Source organism: Alternaria arborescens (assembly GCF_004154835.1).
Source record: "Alternaria arborescens strain FERA 675 chromosome Unknown contig_10, whole genome shotgun sequence".
Lineage (NCBI taxonomy): Eukaryota > Fungi > Ascomycota > Dothideomycetes > Pleosporales > Pleosporaceae > Alternaria > Alternaria arborescens.
In genome coordinates this window covers 229,603-253,922 of record NW_021167865.1, presented here as the reverse complement: position 1 = coordinate 253,922, position 24,320 = coordinate 229,603, and the positions used below count along the sequence as shown (strand labels likewise).

At 52.5% G+C, this 24,320-nt stretch overlaps 7 protein-coding genes across 7 annotated transcripts; 3 read left to right on the top strand and 4 right to left on the bottom strand.

Annotated features, from left to right (window-relative positions):
* Positions 1-1,248: 1,248 nt before the first annotated feature.
* AA0111_g5130 (hypothetical protein) lies at positions 1,249-3,497 on the top strand (the record flags this gene model as incomplete). Its single annotated transcript, XM_028651209.1, has 2 exons — positions 1,249-1,421; positions 1,472-3,497. 2 exons carry the CDS (start codon positions 1,249-1,251, stop codon positions 3,495-3,497), a joined length of 2,199 nt encoding a protein of 732 aa, XP_028507083.1.
* A 634-nt stretch (positions 3,498-4,131) lies between these two features.
* Positions 4,132-7,398, bottom strand: AA0111_g5129 (RNA cytidine acetyltransferase; the record flags this gene model as incomplete). Its single annotated transcript, XM_028651207.1, has 2 exons — positions 4,132-4,354; positions 4,418-7,398. The coding sequence occupies 2 exons, from the start codon at positions 7,396-7,398 to the stop codon at positions 4,132-4,134; spliced, it is 3,204 nt and encodes a 1,067-aa protein (XP_028507286.1).
* Positions 7,399-7,881: 483 nt separating this feature from the next.
* AA0111_g5128 (Dipeptidyl-peptidase 5) lies at positions 7,882-10,253 on the bottom strand (the record flags this gene model as incomplete). The annotated part of the gene is made up of 4 exons (XM_028651206.1): positions 7,882-8,160; positions 8,225-8,547; positions 8,604-9,895; positions 9,946-10,253. The coding sequence occupies 4 exons, from the start codon at positions 10,251-10,253 to the stop codon at positions 7,882-7,884; spliced, it is 2,202 nt and encodes a 733-aa protein (XP_028507285.1).
* Positions 10,254-12,016: 1,763 nt separating this feature from the next.
* Positions 12,017-17,335, bottom strand: AA0111_g5127 (Uncharacterized protein; the record flags this gene model as incomplete). The annotated part of the gene is made up of 1 exon (XM_028651205.1): positions 12,017-17,335. One exon carries the CDS (start codon positions 17,333-17,335, stop codon positions 12,017-12,019), a length of 5,319 nt encoding a protein of 1,772 aa, XP_028507278.1.
* Positions 17,336-18,252: 917 nt separating this feature from the next.
* Positions 18,253-20,766, top strand: AA0111_g5126 (Kexin; the record flags this gene model as incomplete). The annotated part of the gene is made up of 1 exon (XM_028651204.1): positions 18,253-20,766. The coding sequence occupies one exon, from the start codon at positions 18,253-18,255 to the stop codon at positions 20,764-20,766; it is 2,514 nt and encodes an 837-aa protein (XP_028507277.1).
* A 228-nt stretch (positions 20,767-20,994) lies between these two features.
* AA0111_g5125 (hypothetical protein) lies at positions 20,995-22,209 on the bottom strand (the record flags this gene model as incomplete). The annotated part of the gene is made up of 1 exon (XM_028651203.1): positions 20,995-22,209. One exon carries the CDS (start codon positions 22,207-22,209, stop codon positions 20,995-20,997), a length of 1,215 nt encoding a protein of 404 aa, XP_028507280.1.
* A 266-nt stretch (positions 22,210-22,475) lies between these two features.
* On the top strand, positions 22,476-24,140 carry AA0111_g5124 (hypothetical protein; the record flags this gene model as incomplete). The annotated part of the gene is made up of 1 exon (XM_028651202.1): positions 22,476-24,140. One exon carries the CDS (start codon positions 22,476-22,478, stop codon positions 24,138-24,140), a length of 1,665 nt encoding a protein of 554 aa, XP_028507279.1.
* Between the last annotated feature and the right edge of the window lie 180 nt (positions 24,141-24,320).

Here is a 24,320-nt window from a genome sequence, read left to right as displayed (position 1 = left end):
GGGCGCGCGAGCGGTGATGTAGTTGGCGCGGTTGACCATCACCGAAGCGTGAGCCGAGGCAATTGTGGAACATGGGGAAATGCGCTCGGTCGGCGAGTCGGGAATGCCTGCGACTCCGCGGTTATCTGAATCGATGCTGTAGGGACTTTTCTATGTTTTAACGTTTCTTTGCTATTGCAAGAGAAGGCATCAAAAGAACGGTCTTGGGGGACTGTTATCCTCTTCGCTTTGCAATCTTGATGACTTTTGCCTCTGATGATCAAATTTATTGTCGTTCGATCGTGCTGTTAGGTTCGCAGCTAAAAATCAAACTATCGCCTATTACATTTGTTTTGATAATTTTCATCTGCCCAGACTTCAGCACATATCATGCCCGATTACGCGGCTGCCGGAAGTTCTGACTGTCTCCCCCGCTCCTGCTCGTCCTCACGTGCCCACGCGTTCGATGCGCAAGGTTCGGCGTCCTTGCGTCCGCGAGCAAGGACATGGTTTGCGTCGGAGACTAACTACGCGTATTTGATTGTTATGCTTTTGTGGCTTCGAGCGGGAAGACACATGGCTTGCATCCTAATAACATTGATATAATGCTGGGATGGTTGAATGAGGTGGCTGAAATGTGAAAGTCAATTCACTTGACGAAACCTCGTACGCTTCAGACAGCCAGTAGCATTGTCTAGTATGCAGATGACAATCTCATCGTGTCGATGTACAAGGCCGTTACTATGGTGTCATTGGTATTGAACCGTCTTGCTTTTTGACCGTTCCCATACTTGGATGATCTGTACGCTACTGTCGTGTACCATGTCTAGTACGACCGTTCATGACAGTTTTGACGATGCTTCAGAAAATACGAGACGACGAGAAGACACGAGAGTGTGGTGGAAGGATGGGTTGCGGAGGGAAAGGAGAGGCGTTTCCCCTGATGCGAGGGGTGCGATGGATTGGGCAACGATCGGTTAATTAAGTCATGCTCCTCAGTCGCCGCTACGTTGGCAGTCCAACCCCTGCCATACCATCTCATCAAAACAAACACCGTCCTGCCTGCCCTGTGACACTCCAAACAGGTCGACCCTGTCAAACGAGCCGTCCGGTATGGCGTACCCGCACACTCCTAGGCGTCTTGGAGCGCGCCCTGCTCTCCACCCCACTGCCTCGTCGCCCAACCTTTCGTTAAACGCCAGCAGAAACATCGCACGGCAAGCATCGCTATCAGCATTAGTAGGCGCTGGAGGCTCGCCATCAAACAGGATGGGCGCAGACGGAAAGGACATAGACGTCGGCGACACGGTCGACGTGCCAGGCGGCATGATCGGTGTCGTCAAGTTTGTTGGCAGCATTCGGGGTAAACAGGGCGTCTTCGCGGGAGTAGAACTGAACCGCGAGTATGCAGCGCGGGGCAAGAACGACGGCGCAGTCGATGGGTACGCATACACAACGCTCGACGTATGCGCGCATACTGATGTCTCTCCAGTACACAATACTTCGATACCTCTGTCCCTGGCTCTGGCATCTTCCTGCCCGTACACCGCGCACAGAAGCGTATCTCGGCCGACTCGTCTGACTTCGCACCTGAGCCTACCACGCCCTCGTACCACAACAACTTTAGCCTCTCGACCACGGAGAAGCCCAGCTTCAGTCCGGATACCCCGTCAATGCCACTGCCCAAGTTCTCCCAGTCGGTCGGCCCCGGTACCCGTACCACCAGTCCCAAGAGGGTACCCTCAGCAGTACGACCCTCATTCAGACCAGAATCTCCCTATCGCCAGAAGCCCAGTGCAACCCCTGCCAGGAGCGGCGGACTGACACCCTCTGGCTTCTCCAAGAGCGCAATCGGCGCGCCACCAAGATTCGCAAGTCCCGCACCTCCTCGTTACGCCAGTCCTGCGCCCAGGGCTGCTCCTCCACCAAAGCCACGGACACCCGGTCCCCAACGACCCTACTCGCGAAGCAGTTCTCGTCTTGGTCATCAGGATACTATCGAGGAGGACAACGAGACGACGCCAGTTGGTGCAGCGCGAACCAGCAATGATTCCATGGCCAGCTACAAGCATCGTAGGCCGGGCTCTCGGCTAGGCTCGTCTCCGAATGAAGAGGTGCAGCGCCTCCAGGCGCAGTTGGAACAAAAGGAGAAGCAGCTTCAGGAGCAAGCAGCGTCGCTGAGCGAGATGGAAGCGAGTTTGACGGAAATTCAGAGCCTGATACCTGAGGACGGAATGGATATGGGATCAGCGCATGGCAGCAGTGAGCCGACTGATGTAGCGCAACTACGAGCACTTCTCAGAGAGAAGAACGATAAGATCGCTATGCTCACATCTGAGTTCGACGCACATCGATCCGACTTCCGAAGCACAATCGACACCCTAGAGCTAGCGAGCACTGAAACTGAGCGCGTTTACGAGAAGAAGGTAGAGGAGCTACAAGAAGAGTTGCGTGAGTATGCGTCTCGTAGTGAAGATGTCGAGACTGTAGCAATGCAGTTGAAGCAACTGGAAGAACTTGTACAAGAGCTGGAAGAAGGCCTGGAAGACGCGCGTAGGGGCGAAGCAGAGGCCAGAGGCGAAGTCGAGTTCCTGCGTGGAGAAGTCGAGAGAGGGAGATCCGAACTCCGTCGCGAGCGCGAAAAGGCTGCTGCTGCTCTTAAGGGGGCTGGCGCAATGGTCGAGGCGCCTCACACACCAGGACAAAGGGAAGTCGAGCAACGCGACGATGAGATTCGTGGTCTAAAGGCCATCATACATTCATTGAGCTCTGGTGGAGGAGATGACCGGCGCTCACCTTTGTCGCGGCAAAACTCGTCTGTTGATGCCGAGGAGCTCCAAACCGCGAAAGCAAACGCAGAACGTCTCGAGCGCGAAAAAGAGGAACTCCGCGGTCTTGTAGAACGCAAAGCCTACCGGGAAGAAGAGCTAGAACGTGAGCTGGAGAAGCTGAAAGCTCAACTTGGCCTTGCAGAGCAACGGGAAAGCGTGATCAGCAACGGCATGTCAGAGCACACCGCCATACCAGAAAAGCCGTCAGAGCGAGATTCTAAAGATACTGTTGTTGATTGGAGAGAACCGTCTCAGCACCCTCGTCGCGATGCGCCTCCTGCGCTCTCCGCAATGCCGGAATCTGACGGCCGCTCCTCCGCTAACAGCAGCCTCCTCTGGTGCGAAATTTGCGAAACAGGCGGCCATGACATTCTGAATTGCTCCGCTATGGGCGGAGATAGTTCGTACCCCAAGGAAGACGGTCTACGCAATGGCAAAGACGTTGTCATCGAAGGCCTCCGCGGCCTGTCCGTCTCCTCTGATCGCGCCCGGCCCCCTGCTCTTAGCCCATCGAAACCACCCGGCAGCGCGCCCACAGCCCCTCTCCCCACTCCTTCGTTCAACGCGTCAAACTCCGATCTCGTGCCACCCAAGGGCGCAGCTATCGCTGACCCGGATAAGTGGTGCGCATTGTGCGAGAGTGAGGGACACGATGTTACGGCCTGCCCAAATGAAGACGCCTTTTAGAACGAGGGTGCAGATGTTACAAACGTGGATGACTGGTGTCCACTGTGTAAGATCAGGGAACACGGTGTCATGGAGTGTCCGTCCCTAGTCGGAGTTTGACTTGAAGGTGGAGAAGGGGAAGGACTGGGGAGGGAGAGCGCATATGTCGGTCTCCATTTCCACATTGTTCGTGATTATGCGTATGATATCCCCATGATTGAATCATTTCGAATCTGTTTCTCGTTAGCAAACGTATTGATGGTAGCGACATGGGCTCTCCTCTAAACTATCTTATATGCATATATAATATCATAATCTTCCGCTTCAGTTGATCGGGCATCTGGGCTTCGATGAATGTACACAAAGAAGCTCGTGTTACTTGAGTTGTATTTGTGAATCACCATCTGGGCAAAGCGCTCCCTGAAAGTATATATGGAGTTCTGGGTTACAACCTTGATAGGACACTAACAACGCATTCCTCTAGGGCACATATTTAAAGATAGTTAGAATTTACGAAACAAGAGGCTCCTTTGTGGTGAGATATCAATCATGGACTAGTTGATTGAGTACTTATACACAGACAGCACCGATTTTCCCATAGATAAATGATACGCCTGAGAAACTCCCTAATTATGCATGCACAGCGCGTCTTCAATCAAGCCTTCTTACCAGACTTGTGCTTCTTGCTCTTCTTGGCAGCACCTTCCTTGAACTTCTCAGCCTCCTTGTACGCCTCCTCAACCGCCTCGCCGACTTTCCTCTTCTTTTCGCCTGTCTTGACAGCGACAGTCATGCTACCAGCGCCGCCTTTCTTGGCCGCGTTTTGGATAGCGCGTTCGGCTTCTTCCCAGTCAGCAGCTCCTGTACCAATTTCGTATCTGTTGGGTAGCAAGGTTAGCAATGCGTATAAGTGGACATAATATCGTTTGTGATGGACTTACTTGTGCAGAGGCAAAGCATCAATCATGCTCCTTTGTCTTTCCTTGTCTTCGGCCAGGAACTCATCCCCACCTTCCCTAAGCTCCTCCTGTAAATCCTTCTCAAGGGGCATGAAGCGGTGGGCGTCATTGGCGGCCTCACCATCAGCGCCATTCTCTTCTACCTCCATAGCGTCGGGCATAGTCTCCTCAACGGCGCCCTCTACTATACCGCGGAATGCTGTGGCGGCCTTTCGTACAATCTTGACGAACATGGCCATCAGCTGACTAGAGTTGAGGTTGAGTTCCTTTTCCACATCGGAGAACTCTTTGCGTTGCAGCCCAATGGCAAGAAGTAGTGCAGTCTGAACACCGCTAAGTTTGACTTGGCCCTTGAGACGGCCAGTAAAGAAGAGAGTGGCGATGGGAGGCAACATGTCTAGGATGACGTGGTAGTCAAGCATGTTATTCGCGTAAGAGTCTAAACGCTTGAGGTCGAAAGGCGTAAAGAGAGCGTCCAATTCGGCTTTGCTAATGGGTTTCGCGGCGAGGTCGGCGTCTAGTTTAGATCCTGCTGATGCGGACTCTTCTATTGAAAGAGAGGTGATTGAGGGGAATGACCGGAATTGGTATGACAGAAGGGAGAGGAAGCGCTTCTGGAAGTCCTTAGCGAAAGCAGCAACCCAGCTTCCGTCTGACGAAGTGGTTTCGAGCGAACGCAGCATAATGCACGTATGTTCTCCGGTGAGATCATTCGGTGTTTGCCTGAGGTAAACCGGGACGAAGGACGCGCGTTTCCAGAACTTGTGAAGTTGAGATGTAAGGCCATACGAAACACCAACATAGTCGAGCTTTGGCGACCTCAGCTCTTGTAGCCGGGCAAACAGCGGTGGCATCTCGTTGGCTTCCCGAATCTTGACATTGTCTTTGAGGAGCGACTCATTCTCCAAATCTTCCTCTGTCACTCTTCGCATCTGTTCCACCTCTTGGGGCTCGGTTTCCGACAAGCTGGCAAGCTTGCCATCGTAGAAGTCAACAAGAAGCTGTAGCGCCTTTGATCCGTATCCCATGTTGACATACTCTGGGTTAGTTGCTATTCGCACAATACGAGCTCCTGAAAGACTGGCGAAGTTTTCGTCTTGAAATTGCTGTGAAACGATCCAAGGGATCAGATCACCGCCTGCACGTTGTCCTCTGCTCAGGCTGTTCAACACGCTCTCCCTGCTAATTTGGCCTTCAAGGGCTACTTGGATGACACAGAGAGGTTCAGGGAGCTTGTTCTCCTCCGTAGGTCCAGTGAGTACGAACAGCTGATGTGCAGGTGCATCTGACATGAGCTGGAGGTCGTTGGGCGTGTTCTTGTAGTGACTAGCTACGTACAACGCCATCATCTTCTGAAGGAACTTCTCGGCAGCAGGGTTGTAGGAGAAGAGGGTATCGCGGTTGACATGAAGGAGCTGGCATTTGTCCGGATGAGGGCATCCTTGGGTGATCGACCTTCGGGGTAGTGTTGCATCAAGACATAGAAGATCGTTCATCCATCGTTCGACAGAATCACCTTGGGCATATCGAATAGGTTCTGACAGTGTAATTTCCCGGAGAGATCGGCCGGTCATAGATGTCTCTGTAGCGTCCTTTGTTTCCTTTCCAGTCGAACGGTCTACCACGGAAGTCGAGCCATTGCTACCCTTGCCTCGCGACTGCTCGCGAAGTTGCTGTATGAGCTTCAAAGAGAGCGAACGACCAGTTCCCTCGTATCCGTTGATGGTCGAGGCCATAAAAACCAGGTATGGCCCCATGAGTTTCCGTACGAGTGGGAGAGGGATTGCTGCAGCCTCATCAATAACCAAGAGTTCTGCCTGTCCTAGGACATGCGAGTCTTCGGGTCTGATGTATTGGATGACTTGGCGGTGTTGGCGGTGTAACTCGATTCTTACGATAGCTTTGTTCTGATCCGGTTGTGTAGACTGCATGATGGTGTAGTCTTGATGGTCTGCATAGTTTAAGGAATCGAATCCCTTGAGAATAAATTCGAAAAGCGTCTTCAAGTTCTCCGGGCTAGGTGATGTGATGTAGATGTTGCTGTATCCATGCGCTACTGCCGCTGCCACTGCAACACCCAAAGCTGCTGACTTTCCACGTCCACGGGCCGCGGTCAGGGTCACGGTGCTTCGAAGCGTCTTTTCGACAATAGCCTCCACGAATGTCAGCAACGCCTTCGCTTGGTCTACAGTCTTTGCGAGCTTGACTAAGTCTCCAGTTGGAGGCGAGTCTGCTAGCGACTCCTTGATCTCAGCCAACTCTTTCGCCTTCGGTGTCTTGCCCTCCAACTCTTGGTCTGGTGGCGGTAGCTGCTTAACATGCTTTCCGCCTGAGATGGGGAGCACGTTCAGCTCGTCGTCGACAACCAAGCAACTATCGCACTTTCCGAGTGACAACAAGAAGCGCTCATTGAAACGCGCTACCACGTCGCTGTGAGCTTCGGTCCGATATCTTGAATGAATGTCCATGGACATTGTGTATAGCTGCTTCAAGCTGCTCATGCCCTTTAACAGCAATATGACCAGTCCACCGCCTTCAACCGTCTCTATCGTCCTTGCTAGTAGGTTTGGCGTAAGCGCTTCGAAGTCTTGCAGGATACACATGCCGTATGTGTTACCCAGAATCTTCTCGGTTTCCTTGTAGTAGACGTATCGGATATTCTGTGTCGAGACGAATAGTTCGAACGGGTCTTCGGTATCGACATCGCGGATCCCACGCTTGATCTCGTTCTTGATCTTCTTCTCACGCTTCTTACGGTGACTTGAGAATCCTAGTAGCTTGTTCTTGTACGCCCACAGCACCGACTTGTTCAACTTGACATCCACGTTCAGAAGGATGTGGTAGAGATTGACAATGACATCCTTCTGGCGATCGCCAACTACTACGAAGAAGCTGCGCTTCTTTTCCTGGGCGCCATTGCGAATAAGGGCCGGTATACGGGAGTCGATAGCTTTCTTCGGCATCTTGAGAGCTCCGCAGGCGTTGCCGCCTCTTCTTCGATAACGAGCGGGTCTGGGGTGGCGCAAGCGATCTCTCGATAGTGTTTGGGTCGCGAAAGAGTATCGGGTAACTTGACGGGCGGCGACTCGTGTGGCCCTTGTTGTGGTGGGTAATGGGCTGCGTAGTGAGGAAAAGTTCTGGTCGCGACGAGCCGCCCGAGAAAATAATCCAGGGATCTCTTATCGATAGCACCAACGCGCTACCTCCAAGCGCAGCGCGTACGAGAACCACGACTACAGAATCGTGTCTCATCAAACATTGACACAAACAATAGCGAGTACCTTGAAAGCATGATCGAATAGGTGAATCTATATACATACAAGCTTCTTCTCATCACGAACGTTCACATCATATCATAACGACGAGAACGCATATACAACGAGGCACGTCATGTGTCCGTACGGAACATGAAACATATCATATCGTAGGAGGTGGCTACTAAAACGTTACTCCTGCTTGATCACCTTCTGGGCCTCCGTGTACTTCTCCAATCCGACATGCTCGTTGATCCAGTCCAAAACAACTTTATGCCAAACGAGCCCATTCTCGGGCTTCAGCACCCAATGGTTCTCATCTGGGAAGGTCAAGAACTGGCTCTCTACTCCTTTGCACTGCAGCACGTTGAAAGCCGCCAAACCCTCACTGATCGTTAGCCTGTAATCTAGTTCGCTGTGGATTACGAGTTGCGGTGTGGCCCAGTTTTCCGTGAACCTGGACGGGTCCCACTGTAGAAGTGAAGATACGAAGTCAGCACACGTCCCACTTGCATCTCGTCCAGTTATGACTTACCTTGGCCCAGTTTTCCGGGTTGTTCCAGAGTGTGCCTTCGATATCATGGAAAGGGAAGTACAACTCTTCAGATGCCATCTGGCCGGACATGCTAAAGACACCATCGTGGGTTACCAAGGCTTTGAATTCGCGGCCGAGAGGGTGTCCTTGAATCCAGTTCATCATATACCCGCCATAAGAGGCACCGAGGGCAACGGCGCGTTTTGTGTCAACGTAATTGACGTTCTGCTTGATGTAGTCGAAGCCCAACACAAGGTCTTCGTACGGCAGACCACCCCACTGGCCCTGGATGGCATCTGTGAAGGCTTGACCGTAAGAGGTGCCTAAGATATCATGTCAGTTTCTGTCTTCGTAGAGTATATACCTTGGATTCACATACTTCCAGTAGGGTTCGGGCAAATGACAACGTAGCCTTGCTCTGCGAATACGGCAGGATTCCACCGCGTACTCCATCCATCAGTCCATGCACCTTGCGGTCCGCCATGAACGAGAAAGGCGAGCGGATAAGTTTTCTTGGACGAGAAATTGCTGGGCTTTACAACCCAAGCATGAACCTTGGTGCCGGATGCGGCACCGTCCCAATGGATCTCATCGATCTGATGGCGTGACAGACCAAACATAGACCCAGAACGCGTGTTCGAAGAGATGTATTTGGTTGTCAGATGATCAGGATCCGCATCATACGGTCTATCATCAATAGGAAGATCGTAGACAGCCGTATCGCTGCTTTGAGTGCTTAGAGGGACAAGGGAGTATAGCGAGTTCTCAATCAAGCTAGTCGAAGTCACGAAAACGTCGCCATTCTTGAGCACCTTTGCAGAGCCGATCGTTCCCCCCTTTATAAGAAGCGATGGCAGAGGCTCCTTCTCTCCGCTTGGATTAGGAGGCCCAGCGCTGTACAGGTTTCCACGACCATGTGACTCTGCAGTAAAGTAAAGGCGCCAGTCGTCGGGGCTCCACGATATGGACTGTGGGCTTCGGTCCCACTTTCCTTTACCATCCTCAGAACCGTAGAGCAGAGTGACTTGGGATGGTTTCTTATAATCGTGGATAATGAACGGTTGGTTCTTGTCTGACTCGTACCCATCAGTTTTCATGGAAAGGAACGCGATCATGCCGCGCGAGTTTGACCAGACTGGAGACGTGCTGGCACCTTCAAAGCCTTCGATGGTAGCCTTTTGGATTTCCGGCATGTCTTTTGAGTGGAGATCATCCCAGAAGCTGTCAGATGCGGAAACATAGATGTTGGTTTTCGTGTGCGTCGCGGGATTAAGATCAGGATCCTTCGATGTGAACACGAGACCGTATTTCGATATGTCGAAGTGGTCTTTTCCACCAAAGGGTTCGATTGGTGACTCCAGCTTCGTTCCTTTCAGCGCATTCGTTAGAGGATGTCCAAGCTCGAAGACATGAGACTTTTCCAATTTCTTCTGCTGAAGCTTGCCAAGCCATATCGTGTTCCGATTCTCTGTCACGTAATGATCCCAGTGGCGAACAAACCCAGACTTGTACAGCTTGCCTGATGAGTGAGGTTTCTCGGCCTTCTCTGGGTTGAAAAGTGTGCCATCTGGCTTGGCTTTGCCAACGACAGCGAGACCAAAGACACCGCCACCAAGAGCATAGATCTTGGAGTCGCTTACTGGTCCTTGTATCGTGCCAGCAGTGTGTTTGCTAGAGCATTGTTAGCTGGCGTACACTCGCGATGATAGCACCGATCGTACCTCTTCTCGAAGTTGTCTGGAGATCCAACGATTATGTTTGTAGTTCCATCGTCATTGGACTTCAATAGCAATATTGTTTCATCATCTAGCCACGAAGGTTCGCTAAAGGATGCATCATCTGTGACGAGACTGGTTTGTTGGCTTGCTGAATCCAGAACACGAATCTCAGATTTCTTCGAATGCCCAGAGAAGCTGTATGTCGAGACGGAGTATAAAACTCTTGATGCATTAGAATTTGGAACGCCTTCCGAACGGCGGGGTGCTTCCAAGAGCACTTCAGGTGTGAATCTGCTAGCTCTGATCGTCATACTGGAACAGGCCTTAGAAGAAGGTACCTCTGTGAGATGTCAGTTCCACTCTTGGGATAAGAAGATACCTATTTCCAGATCCTGAGCCTTCTGTTGAGCTCGCTACCTAGGTATGCAGCTACAGGGTCTTTGGGTGCTGGTAAAGTTTCAGAAGCGGTGTAGACCCAATTCCAAGGATGATGAGCATATATCCAGACTCGATGTGGAGCATGACCAGGTTCATCGCATCGTCAAGCAGATAACTGGTTGACGACTGCGAATAGCTTTTGTTCATGGCTGAATGTATCTTGCTGTCAAGCTCCATACTCCCAAAGAAGCAACGACCTAGGACGCCCGCCACGCATGAAGAAGGAAGTCTACGGGTTCATAAGAGAGGCTTGGAATAGCGGCTTACCGAATGATAAATTCTTTGGGAGACTTGACGACAACTCTACGCGTTTCGCGGGTGATTGTATAAGATGTGAAGTAATGGTTGCAAGAGAGAGCACCGTGGTAGATGTCGCAAGATGGATCTAAGCGGATGTGGTTGGCCGACCCCCTCACGCCAGCCACCCCACCGGCTAGCGGCGTTCTTTGTGTCATCACTCACCGACGTTTGCATTGCCCCGCCCTTGGTATCTGTGCGATGTCGAACGATTCCGACTGCTTGGCCAAAGCAAAGCTCGATGTTTTGTCGCGCACATATTCCAATATATTGCTGTGATTTCTGAAAAAATGCAAAAACAAGTCCAGGGACAAAAAAGTCCTGTGGCGCAGTGGTAGCGCGCCGTTCTTATAAGATTCGTCAGACTCTTATGACCTCATCTAAGGTTATGCGGATGCCGTGGGTTCGAAGTACGTGATTTCCATGATAGAGTGATTCGAGTTCCTTAACTAACAATTCTCCCAGCCCCACCAGGACTAAAGATTGATCTCATTTTTTGCTCTTTTGTGTGCACATGGTGATTGTTCCCGCATCGCTCACTTGCGAAGGAGCTGTCTTTTTGTAGGCGGGGCTGTCCTCGCACAGTGATGTTTCTTTTTACCTATCTACCCACCTGCTACGATCCCACACATCTCGTCCTGGGTCAACATTACTACTGTGAAGTTCCTGGCAGATTTGTCGTGATGTGAAAAAAGAAGAGAAAGTATTTGTTGGTACCTTCTGCTTCCTGGTCTCACTGTTGTTGAGAGTACTGCGAACGAGAGCGTGGTTGTCCTCGATATCCAGGATATCTTTGCCTTCCTTCTCTCCTTCTCCTTCTCCTTCGGGCTTGACGACATGCTTGCGCATGAATTATTCTTCTGATGAAAGATGGTCTCGCCTGTACTGGAGACATGTTCGCAGATGTCCTTGCGCGTATCAATGGGTAGGCGCAGGAGAGCCGAGTCTATAGAGCTTCTTGTGCAGAGATCCAACGTCTCCTGCGTAGGCTTCAACTCTTTAGTCTGTGAGAAGCTATTTCTGGGTTTAGGATAGACAACAGGTCTAGAGCCGGCTCCATGTTGTTCATTGCATTCGAAAGCGTCTTGTGCGACTGAAGTGTTGTGCTGGCAAGGGGAAATAGGTAAGAGAATACCAGAACAATATATTAGAATATTTCGAAGCAACCAAACTCGCTATGCCAAACCAGCTAAACACACCATGGTATACGCTACGCCGTCATTATGTACCCTGAGCCGCAGCCCAACCAGTCATGTACCCATTCATAATATCATTACCAATTCGCGTCTAGCCAGACGCCAATTGCATTAAAACCAGCCAAAGCAATCCCTGATGGCCGTTACCTCCAAATCTGCCACTTCTTCTTGCGCTTCGGTACAACAAAACTTTCCTGACTCATCTCCTGCTCTTGCCCACTTTGGCTTTCCTCATCCTCATCGGCGCTATCGAAGCTGTCTTCTTCGTCATCGTATCTGCCTCCGCCGAGGTACTTTGCCCCAACACCAGCACTGCCGTTGCGTTGTGGATAGGCAGGGTAGGAAGAGGTACGGTCGTAACCACTTCGTTGTGGTTGTGCAGCATAGTCGGCACGTTGGACTGGTTTCTCGGTGTACTCCGGATCTACGACATGTCTGGGCGCTATGGCAGGATGAGTCTTCCCGTCCCGGCCACCACTGGTGAAGTAGTCACCACCTGCTGTGTCTTGTCTGGCTTGGAGGCCTCCTCCATCTCGTGAGTAAGGCGAGTTCGGACCGGCGCCGACGATCGCTGGATGTGGCGGGTACGATTCGCGCTTCGCTTTCTTTTGTGATGGTGTATGAGCAAGGACGTGAGCATCATGCTCCCATTTCTTGTCGTGTGAATGTTGGTTCAAAATACCGCCCATTGATCTTCTCTGCACCTTTGGCGTTGCCTCTGGAGAAGGCGCAGGCATTTGTGACTTGTGAGACGAGTTATAAGTAGGCTGCTTGCGTGTGGAGGCGGAGCGGGATGGCACCACTGTCGTTTGGGTCGTCGTCTGGGTAGCGGAGGGAGGTACCGGTTGACTGACGTGCCGTTTTGCGGCAACGTTCTCCCACGCAGAGGCTCTGGATGAAGTACCTGCAGCTGCATCCATGCTTCGCCGTCCATAGTTTTCTGGGGCGAGGTTGCGAGGTGTTCCATTCGTCTGGGTTGGAGCTATGTTTGCAGCTGTGTTAGCATGAAAACCTGAACTAAGAAGGTTCTCACGGGCAGCAGGAACAGCAGGGCCAGTGGAGACGACGGGAGCGGTGGTAGCAGACTCAGAGTTACGCCTTTTGCCAGACCCAAAGCCCGGCATGATTATCCGGGGTCCGACTTTGTACTTCTGTTCTGGGCGTTCTTCCTCATCTTCGCTCGAGATTTCCCCAAGTTCGCTTCCGCTTTCGCTGCCTGAAATGGAGTTTCCGTCGTCGCCAATCGTGGCCTTGCGCTTGCCACCGAAGGCGCCAAAGAAACCACGGGACTTAGTTCTTTCTTTCTCGGCAACGCCATCCTCAGGCTCGACATAGGTAAGAGCTGGTACTAGCAGTCTATATGGTGTTGTGATACCCGCCGGGTCGTGCTGTGATACTTCGACATTGAGACAGATGTCAAGACCGCCCTCAAGATTGATGAATTGACCGTGGTGTTGCGCACTCTTCTTAGTGAGTACACTCGGACGGCGGTGAAAGTTAGATGGTCTATCCTGCGACAAACTGTGTCGACTTAGGGGAGGTGTCGCACTCTCGGATGTGTCCGGACGGGCGGCATCGACTGATGCACGGCGACGGAAGAGTGATGTCAAAGAGTTGCGTCGTGAACGAGCGGGCCTTTCTGGCTCGGATCGATCAGGCGAGAATGACGACTGTGGTTGATGGTGGCCAATTTGCTCCTCATCGGCAGCAGCATATGCAGGATTGTTGCGATAAGACAGAGGCGGACCACGACCTCTTGCTGAAGGTCTTCGCTGCTGGCCACTCAGTCTTCTCACCAGCTGTCCTGGTGCAAAGTCTGACATCGATCTTCCCACACCCGGTCCATTCTTCGGAGTCGAGGGTGGCGATGGTGTCCCTGGCGGTGAAGAGCCTGGCTTATACTCTCGAATGCTGCACCAATTTCGGTGAGGCAGCAGATGAGTATTGTTTCTCTTCTTGCCGTCGACGCCATGAGTGAACAGGGGTATCATGTCTTCATCTGTTTCCGAATCGAGGTGATGTATCTTGTTGCGCTTGTTGATGATATCTGCCATCACGTCTGGAGGCGGTGTGTTGACTATGGCTGAAGATACCACGTTCGGCATGTATCTGTGATCCTTGTCCTTGGGAACATTCAACTTCTTGTTGCTGTAGAATTGACCAACGGCTGCTAGGTGGACGTCACCACCAAGTATGGTAACGCGTACAGATTTGGTCGAAGCAATGTGTTGTAGCTCCTTGATGAACCAGTTGCGCTCTTCTTTGTGGTGCTTGGCTGTCCAATGGTCGTCTAGGTCGTCCAAGATCTCTACACCTCCATCGAACTTGTTGACAAAGTTGCCCAACATCCCCGCACGACCAAGAGCCTTGAGAGGATCCATAAGCCTGCTCGTGAGTATGTTTTCGAGGAAGTTCAGGCGAGGGTAGGCGATGGGTACACCAAGAAGCACGATCAAGTGCTTGGTCTCACCCTTGATAATCTCGTCTTCCAGACGGTCAAAGATAATGTCGTAGGAATCCTCGGTGAGGATTTCGTCCCGTTGTCGCTCTGTACGGCAGTCGAGACCGAGGAATGCTACTTGCCGGCCAAGCTGCATGAAGACGCTTCGAGAGCGCTCTTTGATGTATGGGCCTGGGCTCTTTCCAAGTAGCCATGACGGTTCAGTCTTGTCAGTTTCTGCGGGTACTGATTGATGTTGGAAGAGCATATAGTACTTGAAAGCGATAGCACCAACACCCGTGAACACTGGCGTTTGCATGAAGTGGTGGGGATATGATCCGAAGCCGTCGATAATGTCGTGGTCGTCCCAAATATTCACCATCGGGATCTGTGAATTAGCCATACCGAATAAACCCTGCGAGAACCACATCGCATATCGGTCGAGGTAGAACTGCTCAAGCTCGTTTTGCATCTCCTCGGAGAATGGCTGGTGATGCTTGTGCATAGGATTTCTGTTTTCGGTCCACTGTCTGAATAAGGTCGTCTCCCTCATTGCAGCATCGTTGTAGATCTGGTCACCTCCACCGATCATTACATGGAACGGGCGGGTCTGATGTGTGTTCAGTACATCGCGCCATAGCGGATCTGGACCGGAGAATTCATTTGAATCAACGGTGGCCGAGAATCCGTTGCAGCTGTGAAACATGATGTTCATGGATTCTCCTTTAGCTGGGACCCAGAAGCCGATGGCGGGGCCTTGATTGATCTTGTATGCGATGCGTGTTTGGCTACTGCCAAGTTCGACTTCGATATTGAAGCGCCAGAAGGTCACACCTCGCTCAGCGTACAGGCGAACACCAGGAAAATCGCGAACTTTGCCCAGCTTCTCGCCATCCTTCTTGTGAATGCGGGTAGACTTAGCACTCGATCCATTGCTTGTGCTCCGGGTTTGAGAAAACAAGCCAGTGTCGTCTTCGACTCGCGATAAGTCCTCATTCTCTGCAAGTTCATCTACCGGCTTGACGTACAGCGTCTTGCCAGTACGTGACACTTTAATCTGGCCTTCGATGGGATCGACATAGGATGGGTCCAACTGGTCCTGACTGATCTCTTCTGGTGGAGGAGGAAGTATGTCCATTGGCTGCTTGAACAATCTTAATGTCGGTGGTTTAGAATACGAAGAAGAGGCATCGACGGTTACGATCATGATGCTGCCTCGCCAGATTTCACGTTCCCTCCCTGGTACGCTATGATCTCTCCGGAGACCGGTGTAGCGTAAGAGCGGTCCACACTTCAAGTACAGTGGTGGGTTGAAGGCAGTTGGTATGGGAGTGTCGTCAGCATAACCATCGTATGTTGGCTCCGCATATCCACTGGAACGTCTTCGTCGGGAAGCTTTGCTCTCTTCCCACCACGCTTTATTGCCACTGTTGGCTTTGACTGGAGCATCTAAATCCAGGTCATCCGCAGTCAAAAGACCGATTGGTGCACTTCTCCATTCCTCAAGCATAGGAGCGGGGGTATATGTCCTCTCTGGCTCATTGTGACGGCTGAATCGGCGATTTTGTTTTGCTTCAGGATCATGCTGTTCTAGATCCGACTCGGACTCGGAGAACATGACACTCTTGCGGTTGGTTTGAGGAACAGGTGGGATCTGAACGGTCCGAGGAACAGGAGGAATCTTGCGCGGGAGTTGCTGATTGTCATTCTCTCGTGATGTTCCCTTGTAGTCGATAGAATCTTGCTGCATTTCCATCTGTGCGGCCATGATTCCTCGGCTATCTCTTCGTCCCTGGCCTCTCTTGTTATCCGAACGAGATACATCAGACGGTGTTGAAGTATCCCGGACGCCTGACAGACCAAGTCCGGAGGGATTAGCCACAGCCTTCCTGGGTACATTCTGCGAAGGAAGCGTACTTCGATCGCTAAAGCTACCAGCTCCCCGTGAACCTGCCGGTTCTTTGCCCTTCAGACTGCTGCTTCGTGGAACGGCAACGTCGGTGTGCGGTACTTGCTGATAGCCTGTGGGGATGGCTTGCGCCTTCTGCATGGTTATTGGTTGAGCGGATTGAACTGCTCCACCTTGCGCATCTTCGGGATGCCATGGCTCGCTGAGGTCATAGGCATAGCCGTCGTCTGATTCCAAGTCGCTCATGGGCGGAGACATGGGCGGGGACATGGGTTTGTCCTGTATCGGCATGGAGACCTGTCGCCTCCCATTGTTTTTCGAAGGTGGAACGCTGGACTTTTCCGGTATGGGTACAGACACAACTCGTTGTTTCTGTGTTGCTTCTTGTAACTTCTGCGCGGCTTCACGCTGTTTCTTTGCGGCTTCTCGCGCTCGTCTTTCTCGCATCTCAGCCTCAGCCTTTTCTTGAGCAGCCAGTTCCGCTTCAAGGATTCTTGCTCTTCTTTCTTCTTTGCTGATATCATCTAGCTTTCCCTCCAGCTTCTGAAGTGGCGATCGATCGGGCACAGAGGGTTTGCGCGAAGAGCCGCGTCGTTCAACGGTTCCTGCCAAGGGTTCGACTGGGGCGTATGGAGGTGACCGCAGTTCGTACAGCCTGTTAGCAGCCGTCTGTATAGTTGCTTGCTGTCTGCTCGGGTTCAATTGGATAGCTGGGTCTCGCGATCGACCGGAGCTGGAGCGCGCAGGCACTCTGACGCCTTTGGCATATGGATCCCTGTATGAAGAAGGTGGTGCACGAGGGACTTCTGGCGCAGCCGGCACAGATTCGCTCATGGCGCCTGTCGTTGGGGGCGGTATATGTCTGCTGTTCCGCCGCCTATGCCCGCTTCCAATGGTAACGTTGCCGTTCAAGGGTACAGTTGCGACGGGCCGCGCAGTGTTGCTGGGTACGGTATTCGACATTTCGGGCTCTGGTGGGGATGCGCCTGCGGGCTGCGCATCGGCTGGGCGGCGATAGGAATTGCGCTTTTGCGGATTGGCGTCTGGGACTTTGACCAGAGCAGGGTTGACGGCTCGCGATGCGTAGGAGCCGCTGTTCCTACTGTTCTCCATGATGCGACGAGATCATGGGATCGGCGGTTGTGGTAGTGGTGAAGCAGGCGGGGCGTATCACCGTCCTGTGAGAGATGGGACGAAACTAGGTCGGGCGCATCTATATAGCTATGTTGCACTATCACACGAACTTGAGACAAGGCCCTCAATTGCAGTCCCTTGTGGTGGTAGCTACCTAAGAGTGCCGAATGCGAGTGCGGAGATGCGGCGGAGGTGTGCTGGGATGTGCAACGGGCGAAGATGAAGATCTCGAGGTACAACGGGGCGCAATGACGGTGATATGTCGCGGGAAATTAAGAGGAAACTATATGCAAGGGAATAGGAAGAGCGGTACGGATGCAGGGAAGAAGCAGTTATCCATGGCCAGCGCATGTCAGAAAGGTGGTGGCGGGCGCGGTAAAGGTGGCTGGGTGGTTGACTGCAAGATCTTGGGCTGGACAGGCATCCTCCACACGGCTCGCACACCCACGCCAGGGCAGGTGCGGCCACTAGGGCCACAAGGGGAAGGCGCCCTCGGGGGTCCATGGTTGGCAAGGGAAGAAGCCACGGTCGGCTCGCGGGAAGTCAAACATCAACGTTTCACACATCTCGCAGACTGGACCAAAGTGGCTGCAGGCGACTTCTTCATCTTCCTCTTTCTTCACTGCTGTTGCATTGTTCCCTCCCCAACGCACATCACCCGCCGCCCGCATACCGATTCGTCCACTCTAATACCCCGTCGTCGTAATCAGTCTCCTTCCTCAATAAGCTGAATACACCGGCCCTGTCAACTCGCCGAACCACAGTATCCTCACCATCCACCTACACTTCCCCCACCACGCGGGAAGACGGTCGCCTATTGCCAGGGCACCTCCTACGACTGTTCACGATACATGACCGCAGCCGGCTGCACGTAATATCCTTTAGGCGTCTTCGCCATGCGCATTCAGCTCTGGAGCCTGCTCGCAGCGGCGACACTTGCTGCAGCGGGAAAGCATCTGCCACCCCGCAACTACTCGAGCCACGACTATTATGCTATTCATCTTTCCCCATCCGCATCGCCATCAGACATCGCTGCGCACCTGGGCCTGACGTACGAGGGCCCATTCGGGACGCTTGAAGATCACCATGTCTTCAAGGCCCCCAAACACGAAAACGATATCGTCGACGACGCACAACAAGAACTGAAGAGGAGGCGACGGAAACGAGAAGTTGGCCTCGAGTATCATCCTCTCGACAGCGTCCACTTTACTCAGAAGCAGAAGATCAAGCCGCGCCATTGGAAGCGCAGCGTGATACCAGATCGGCCAGAGAGAGCCGCCCCGCCGGTAACACCTGCTATTCAAGCCCAGCGGAAAGTCGCGACCAAGCTGCAAATCAAGGACCCCATCTTCGAAGAACAATGGCACATCTTCAACGTGAAGACGCCTGGTAATGACATAAACGTTACTGGTGTGTGGATGCAGGGCATCACAGGCGAAGGTGTCACGGCATGCGTTGTTGACGATGGTCTCGACTACACTAGCAACGACCTCAAGGACAATTTCTTTGCTGAAGGCTCTCACGATTACAACGACCACGAAGACCTACCCACCCCGAAGCTTTCTGACGACCGACACGGTACACGATGCGCCGGAGAAATTGCCGCAGGAAGGAACGATGCCTGTGGTGTCGGACTTGCCTATGATGCGAAGATCTCGGGTGTGCGCATCCTCTCGGGAGATATCACAGATCTTGACGAGGCGCTCGCGATAAACTATGAGATGCAGAAGAATGACATCTACTCATGCTCTTGGGGCCCCCCCGACGATGGTAAGACCATGCAGGCTCCAGGCATACTCATCGAAAAGGCCATGGTCACTGCTGTCCAGCAAGGTCGTGGCGGAAAGGGATCCATCTATGTTTTTGCGGCAGGCAATGGCGCTGCAAGCGACGATAACTGCAACTTTGACGGCTATACAAACAGTATCTACAGCATTACCGTCGGCGCTATCGACCAAAACAACGGACACCCATACTATTCTGAGGCCTGTTCCGCACAGCTGGTTGTGACATACAGCAGTGGCGGCGGCGACGCCATTCACACAACAGATGTTGGCGCGAACAAGTGCACCAACCAGCACGGAGGCACGTCGGCTGCCGGACCTATCGGTGTAGGAGTGTTCGCTCTCGCGCTTCAGGCCCGACCCGAATTGACATGGCGCGACATGCAATGGCTTGCTGTCATGACAGCTGTTCCCTTCGATACGCCCAGCGACTGGACCAAGACCTCGCTCGACCGCATGTACAGCCATCAATTTGGATACGGAAAGCTTGATGCCTATGCGATCGTCGAGAAGGCGAAAGAATGGGAGCTCGTCAAGCCCCAGGCTTGGTTCTACTCCCCCTGGATGCATGTGAAGAAGGCGATCCCCGAAGGCAACCAAGGCCTCGCCAGTGTCTTCGAAGTCAAGGAAGAGATGCTTAAGAATGCCAATTTTGCTCGTGTTGAGCACATCACTCTCACCATGAACGTGGAGCACACGCGCCGCGGCGACCTCGCTGTCGAGCTCCGATCTCCAAGCGGCATGGTCTCACATCTCTCCACCGCACGCCAGAGCGACGAGGCGCCTTATGGGTATATTGACTGGACGTTCATGTCCGTTGCTCACTGGGGTGAAGACGCCATCGGCAACTGGACCGTCATTGTCAAAGATGTCAAATCCGGTAATGCTAAGACTGGTACCTTTACCGATTGGAAGCTCCGTCTCTGGGGTGAATGCATCGACGCCTCCAAAGCTAAACTTCGTCCGATCCCCGACGAACATGAAGACGACGATCACGACAAGATTGATGATCACCCGGCGCATACTACCAGTGTTACCATGCCCCCTGGTACCACACCTACTATGACATCTATCCCCGATGACCACCCCGATCGTCCTGTGAACCAGAAACCCTCTCAAACGTCGGCTAACAGTGGTGTACAGACGACGGCTTCGGCAACTGCAAGCGCAAGTGCCACGGCGTCTGCTGCTCCATCTGAAAACTTCCTTCCCAACCCCTTTCCCTCCTTTGGTGTGTCGAAGCGCACGCAAATCTGGATTTACGGTGCTCTTGCCTTGATCATCGTTTTCGTTGCTGGTCTTTGCACCTACTTTTTCATCGCTAGACGCAAACGCATGAAGGATTCACGCGATGCTTACGAATTCGAGGTTCTGGACGACAACGAGGATAGGGACGACGCGGGCTTGCTCTCTGGTGCTGCCGGCAGGAAGAAGCGCGCTAAGAGGGGTGGAGAGTTGTATGATGCTTTTGCTGGCGAGTCTGATGAGGATCTACTGAGTGACGATGAGGGCGATGAGGGCCCATATCGGGATCAGGATAGGTATAACGAGAAGTATGCGCAGGATGATGGGAGCGAAGACGAGGGTAGTGGCAGTGGAGCGAGCTCAGCAGGCAAGAGACAGTAGGAGCTTTCTCGTCTCTAGCGTCTGGCTTTTTCTGTACATTGGTATATGCGAATTAGATCATTGGGCGGCGTCTATTTTTTGCTCAAGAAACGCGTTTCCTGACCGTTGCTTCAGTGAAGCCCACCAAAGTATATGCGTAAGGAAGCTGGTTGCCATCAGACCAAGATAGATTATGAGAAATTGGGGGTATCATATTCGCGCGCATAACTTTTCCCAAACTTGTAAAATCTAAGCAACCTTCCTTCCTACATTGCCGACTCCTCTTCCTACAACGCTAACAACGATTTCTTCTTTCTCGCCACCTGCCTCCCTGAAGCCCCATGCACTGCCTCCGAAGACCTTGGAATCCCGCGCAAGTTGTATGATCTCCTCGCTGCCTAGAATGTCCTTGCCCAGCGCTATTCTTCCTACATCCTCGCTACCCATAGCCATCAGCATGAGAACTGTGGGTGCTGCTACGTTCTCCACACAGCCTCCTTGTGATATCTTCTCGAGAAGCTGGTATGCGCATTGCTTGCCGATTTCGTCTGCCGGAACACCACCATCAGGTGGTGAGCATACGTCGGCTGAGTATATGCATCCCGTGCTAGTTTCTGCGACTAGACTGATTCCGAATCCCACTGCGCCCTTTACTTTTCCGCTGGAGTGGCCTTTGGCGGTTGTTGGTATCAAAGGTGCGGCGCTTGCGTCAGAGAAGATGTACGTATCCGGCACAAATTTGTTGAGGATGCCTCTTGCAGTAAAGGTCATGCGCTCGTTGTTACTTTTAGGAACCTCGACACAGTACGCCACACCTCTTATCTTCTTGACCCTTCCAGGATTCAGCAGATGTAGTGTCTTTGGTAGACGAACCTGGTGGTTAAACACCAGTTGCACCTCGCCGCCTGCTCCCTTTCCTCCTGCAGGCGCAGAAGAGCGCTTGAGGATACGTAGCTCGATATTCCGCTCGATAGCAAAATTTTTGTACAGCGGGAGAATAGCCGTGCGAACTGTGTCTGCAGAGATGTCGCCGGCGATTGTAGACGCTGTAACACAACCCTCGCCGTAGAAGACGACGTTCATGTTCCCCTTGCTGAAGGGCGCAAGAACGCACAGGGGAACCAGCCACCAGCTCACACCCCTCTTTCTACACTCTGCTGGTATCTCATGCCGGATTACACCTCCGCTGGCTCCCAGTCCTTCGGCGCTTCCGGTGATGAGACCGGGTCTGTAGACTAATGTCGTACCCGTCATGCTAAATTGAATCTGCGAGCCGTTCGTCACCGAATCGAGCAGTCGGATGAAGTTTGTCTCATGGCGTGTTAAGCCTGGTGTGGTTGACGAGGAGCGAATTTGCGATATGCGAACGGGTCGGCCGGTGAGTGTCGCCAAGAGAAGGCGAGAGATCATGTGCCGATGACCGGTGAAGTTCAAGGGCTGTTGCAGCGCTTCGTCGAGAGCCATCGTGAGGGTGTGTTGGGGGTTTCGTGGTGTTTGAGAGAGTTTGCGACAGTGTTAGATTGCACATGGAACTTTTTTTGGCGGAGCTCGGGCGTTATCGATAAGATTAGCGCGAACGCGGTGTTCGCGTCGTCCGGCGCGTTGCATGATCTCGAGGTCGAGTCCACCCCGGCAAGAGATACTGCTTTCACGTGCGGCAACTTTGTCTTGTACTTCGACAACGTCTTACGACTTGTCCTTTGTTTGGAGTACGTCATCAATGCGCGGCAATGCCAATTTTGAGTAGGCAGACGCCTAAACTGTTAACCAATATCGGCGGAAAGCGCCATGCGAGCGCAGACGATCACGAAGAACCGTTACCCAAGAGACGAGCGAACGAAAATGCCGCTCCAATAAAGAGGCAACGGGAGATTGATGTCGATGCTGAACCCTTGTCTTCCGACGATGAAATACACGCTCCCTCACCACGACCAGTCCAGCCCTCGAAGCCTGGTAGACCTACGCCGAAGAGCACCCTAGATACTCTAAGGGGACCTGTAAAGAAGCCTGGCAAGAAAACGCTTGAAACAATACGTCCGCCCGCGAGAGGGGCGTACCAGAATGGTCAAGCCCATAAGTCGACTGCAGGCCTCGACGATAGCAAGGAACACACTCCCGCGTCTTCCGCGGGATCATCCAGCGACCGTCCAATCAAATGGGGTATGGAACACCTCTCTCAAAAGAAGAGTACGAATGGCAAAGGCTATGGCTCGAAGAGCAAGAACATACATGCACCACCTCCAAAGAAATTTGGCAAGGCAGCGTCAAAGACCACTACGCAGACGTACGGATCAAAGAACAAATCCCGGAATGGCATGTCGCAAGCCGGTGCTGAGAGTGACGGAAGTGTATCTGGTTTAGACGACGACGAGCTCTTTGCGCTCCCCAAAGATAGTGACAGACAACAAAAGATGAATGATTTAGGACTACGTGAAGTTGAAAAGAAAGCAAACGGTACAAAAGCCAAGAGCACCAATGCTACATCTACTGCATTCGACGACGACGAACTGGACAGAGAACTAGGGACCAAACCAAAGAGTCCTAAGTCGCTCAAAGCAGAAAAGGCCGCCAGGACCGCCCGCCTCATGAACCAGCTTAGCAGTTGGAAGGAAAATCAGGAACCGCCGTCTTCCCAACCACATTCCAGTGCACCACAAGAAGCCCTCGACGACATCAACAGTTACATGAGCAAACTCCAGCCAGTGGAAGAGGAGGGCTCGCGATGCCTGCTATGTTCGAAGTCCGTAGAGCAAGAGGACTATTGGGACTTCTGGAAAGGCAAAGAGAGAACAGTCAAGAACAAATCTGCATTCTGCCATGCGCATAAGAAGAAGTCAGCACAGAAGGAATACACTGAGATGGGATATCCGGACATTGACTGGAAAGCACTTCCCAGGCGAATACGCAGGCACAAGACGACTCTATCGCAGATACTCAACAACAACGAGTTTAGTATACACAGAGATCGTTACGAGCCGTTGGCTCTGACTGGAAAAGCCGCTGCTGTACCCTCGAGGCGAACGGATCTGGCAGAAGACGTGCAAGAAGAGCTTGAATCATACGCTCTCGACGAGAAAGCCGCGTACCCGGGCTACTATGGTTCTCATGGTCGTCGCGTCATCACAGAGAGCGTCATGGATACTCTAAAGGTCGAGATGAAGAACTGCAAGGATCGCGTTGTGCAAGCATCCGGCATCGCAGCCTTTGTACAAGCTGTGATGGTTCCGGAGGCGGCAATCTTACTGATTATGGATGATTGTTCAGTGAACAGAGAAGAGGCGGATAAGATCAGGGAGAAGACGTACGATATGGGTCTCCTGCTCAACGAGGAGGTTGAGGACGAGCTCGAAAGACAGGACGACAGTGATGATGAAAACGAGTATCAGTACAAGTGATGAGAAGTGGAGATTTAGAACCCCGCCAGGTTTGTCACAAGCGCTGTCTCTTTCTGCGCTTTGCATGTCGTGTTACATTTTTCGTTGGCTCCGGCCACATATTACTGCGTATTCTGATACCCAATACTACTAAGAGGCCGTTGCATTGCGTATGGTTTATTCTGCTGCACCCTGCCACGC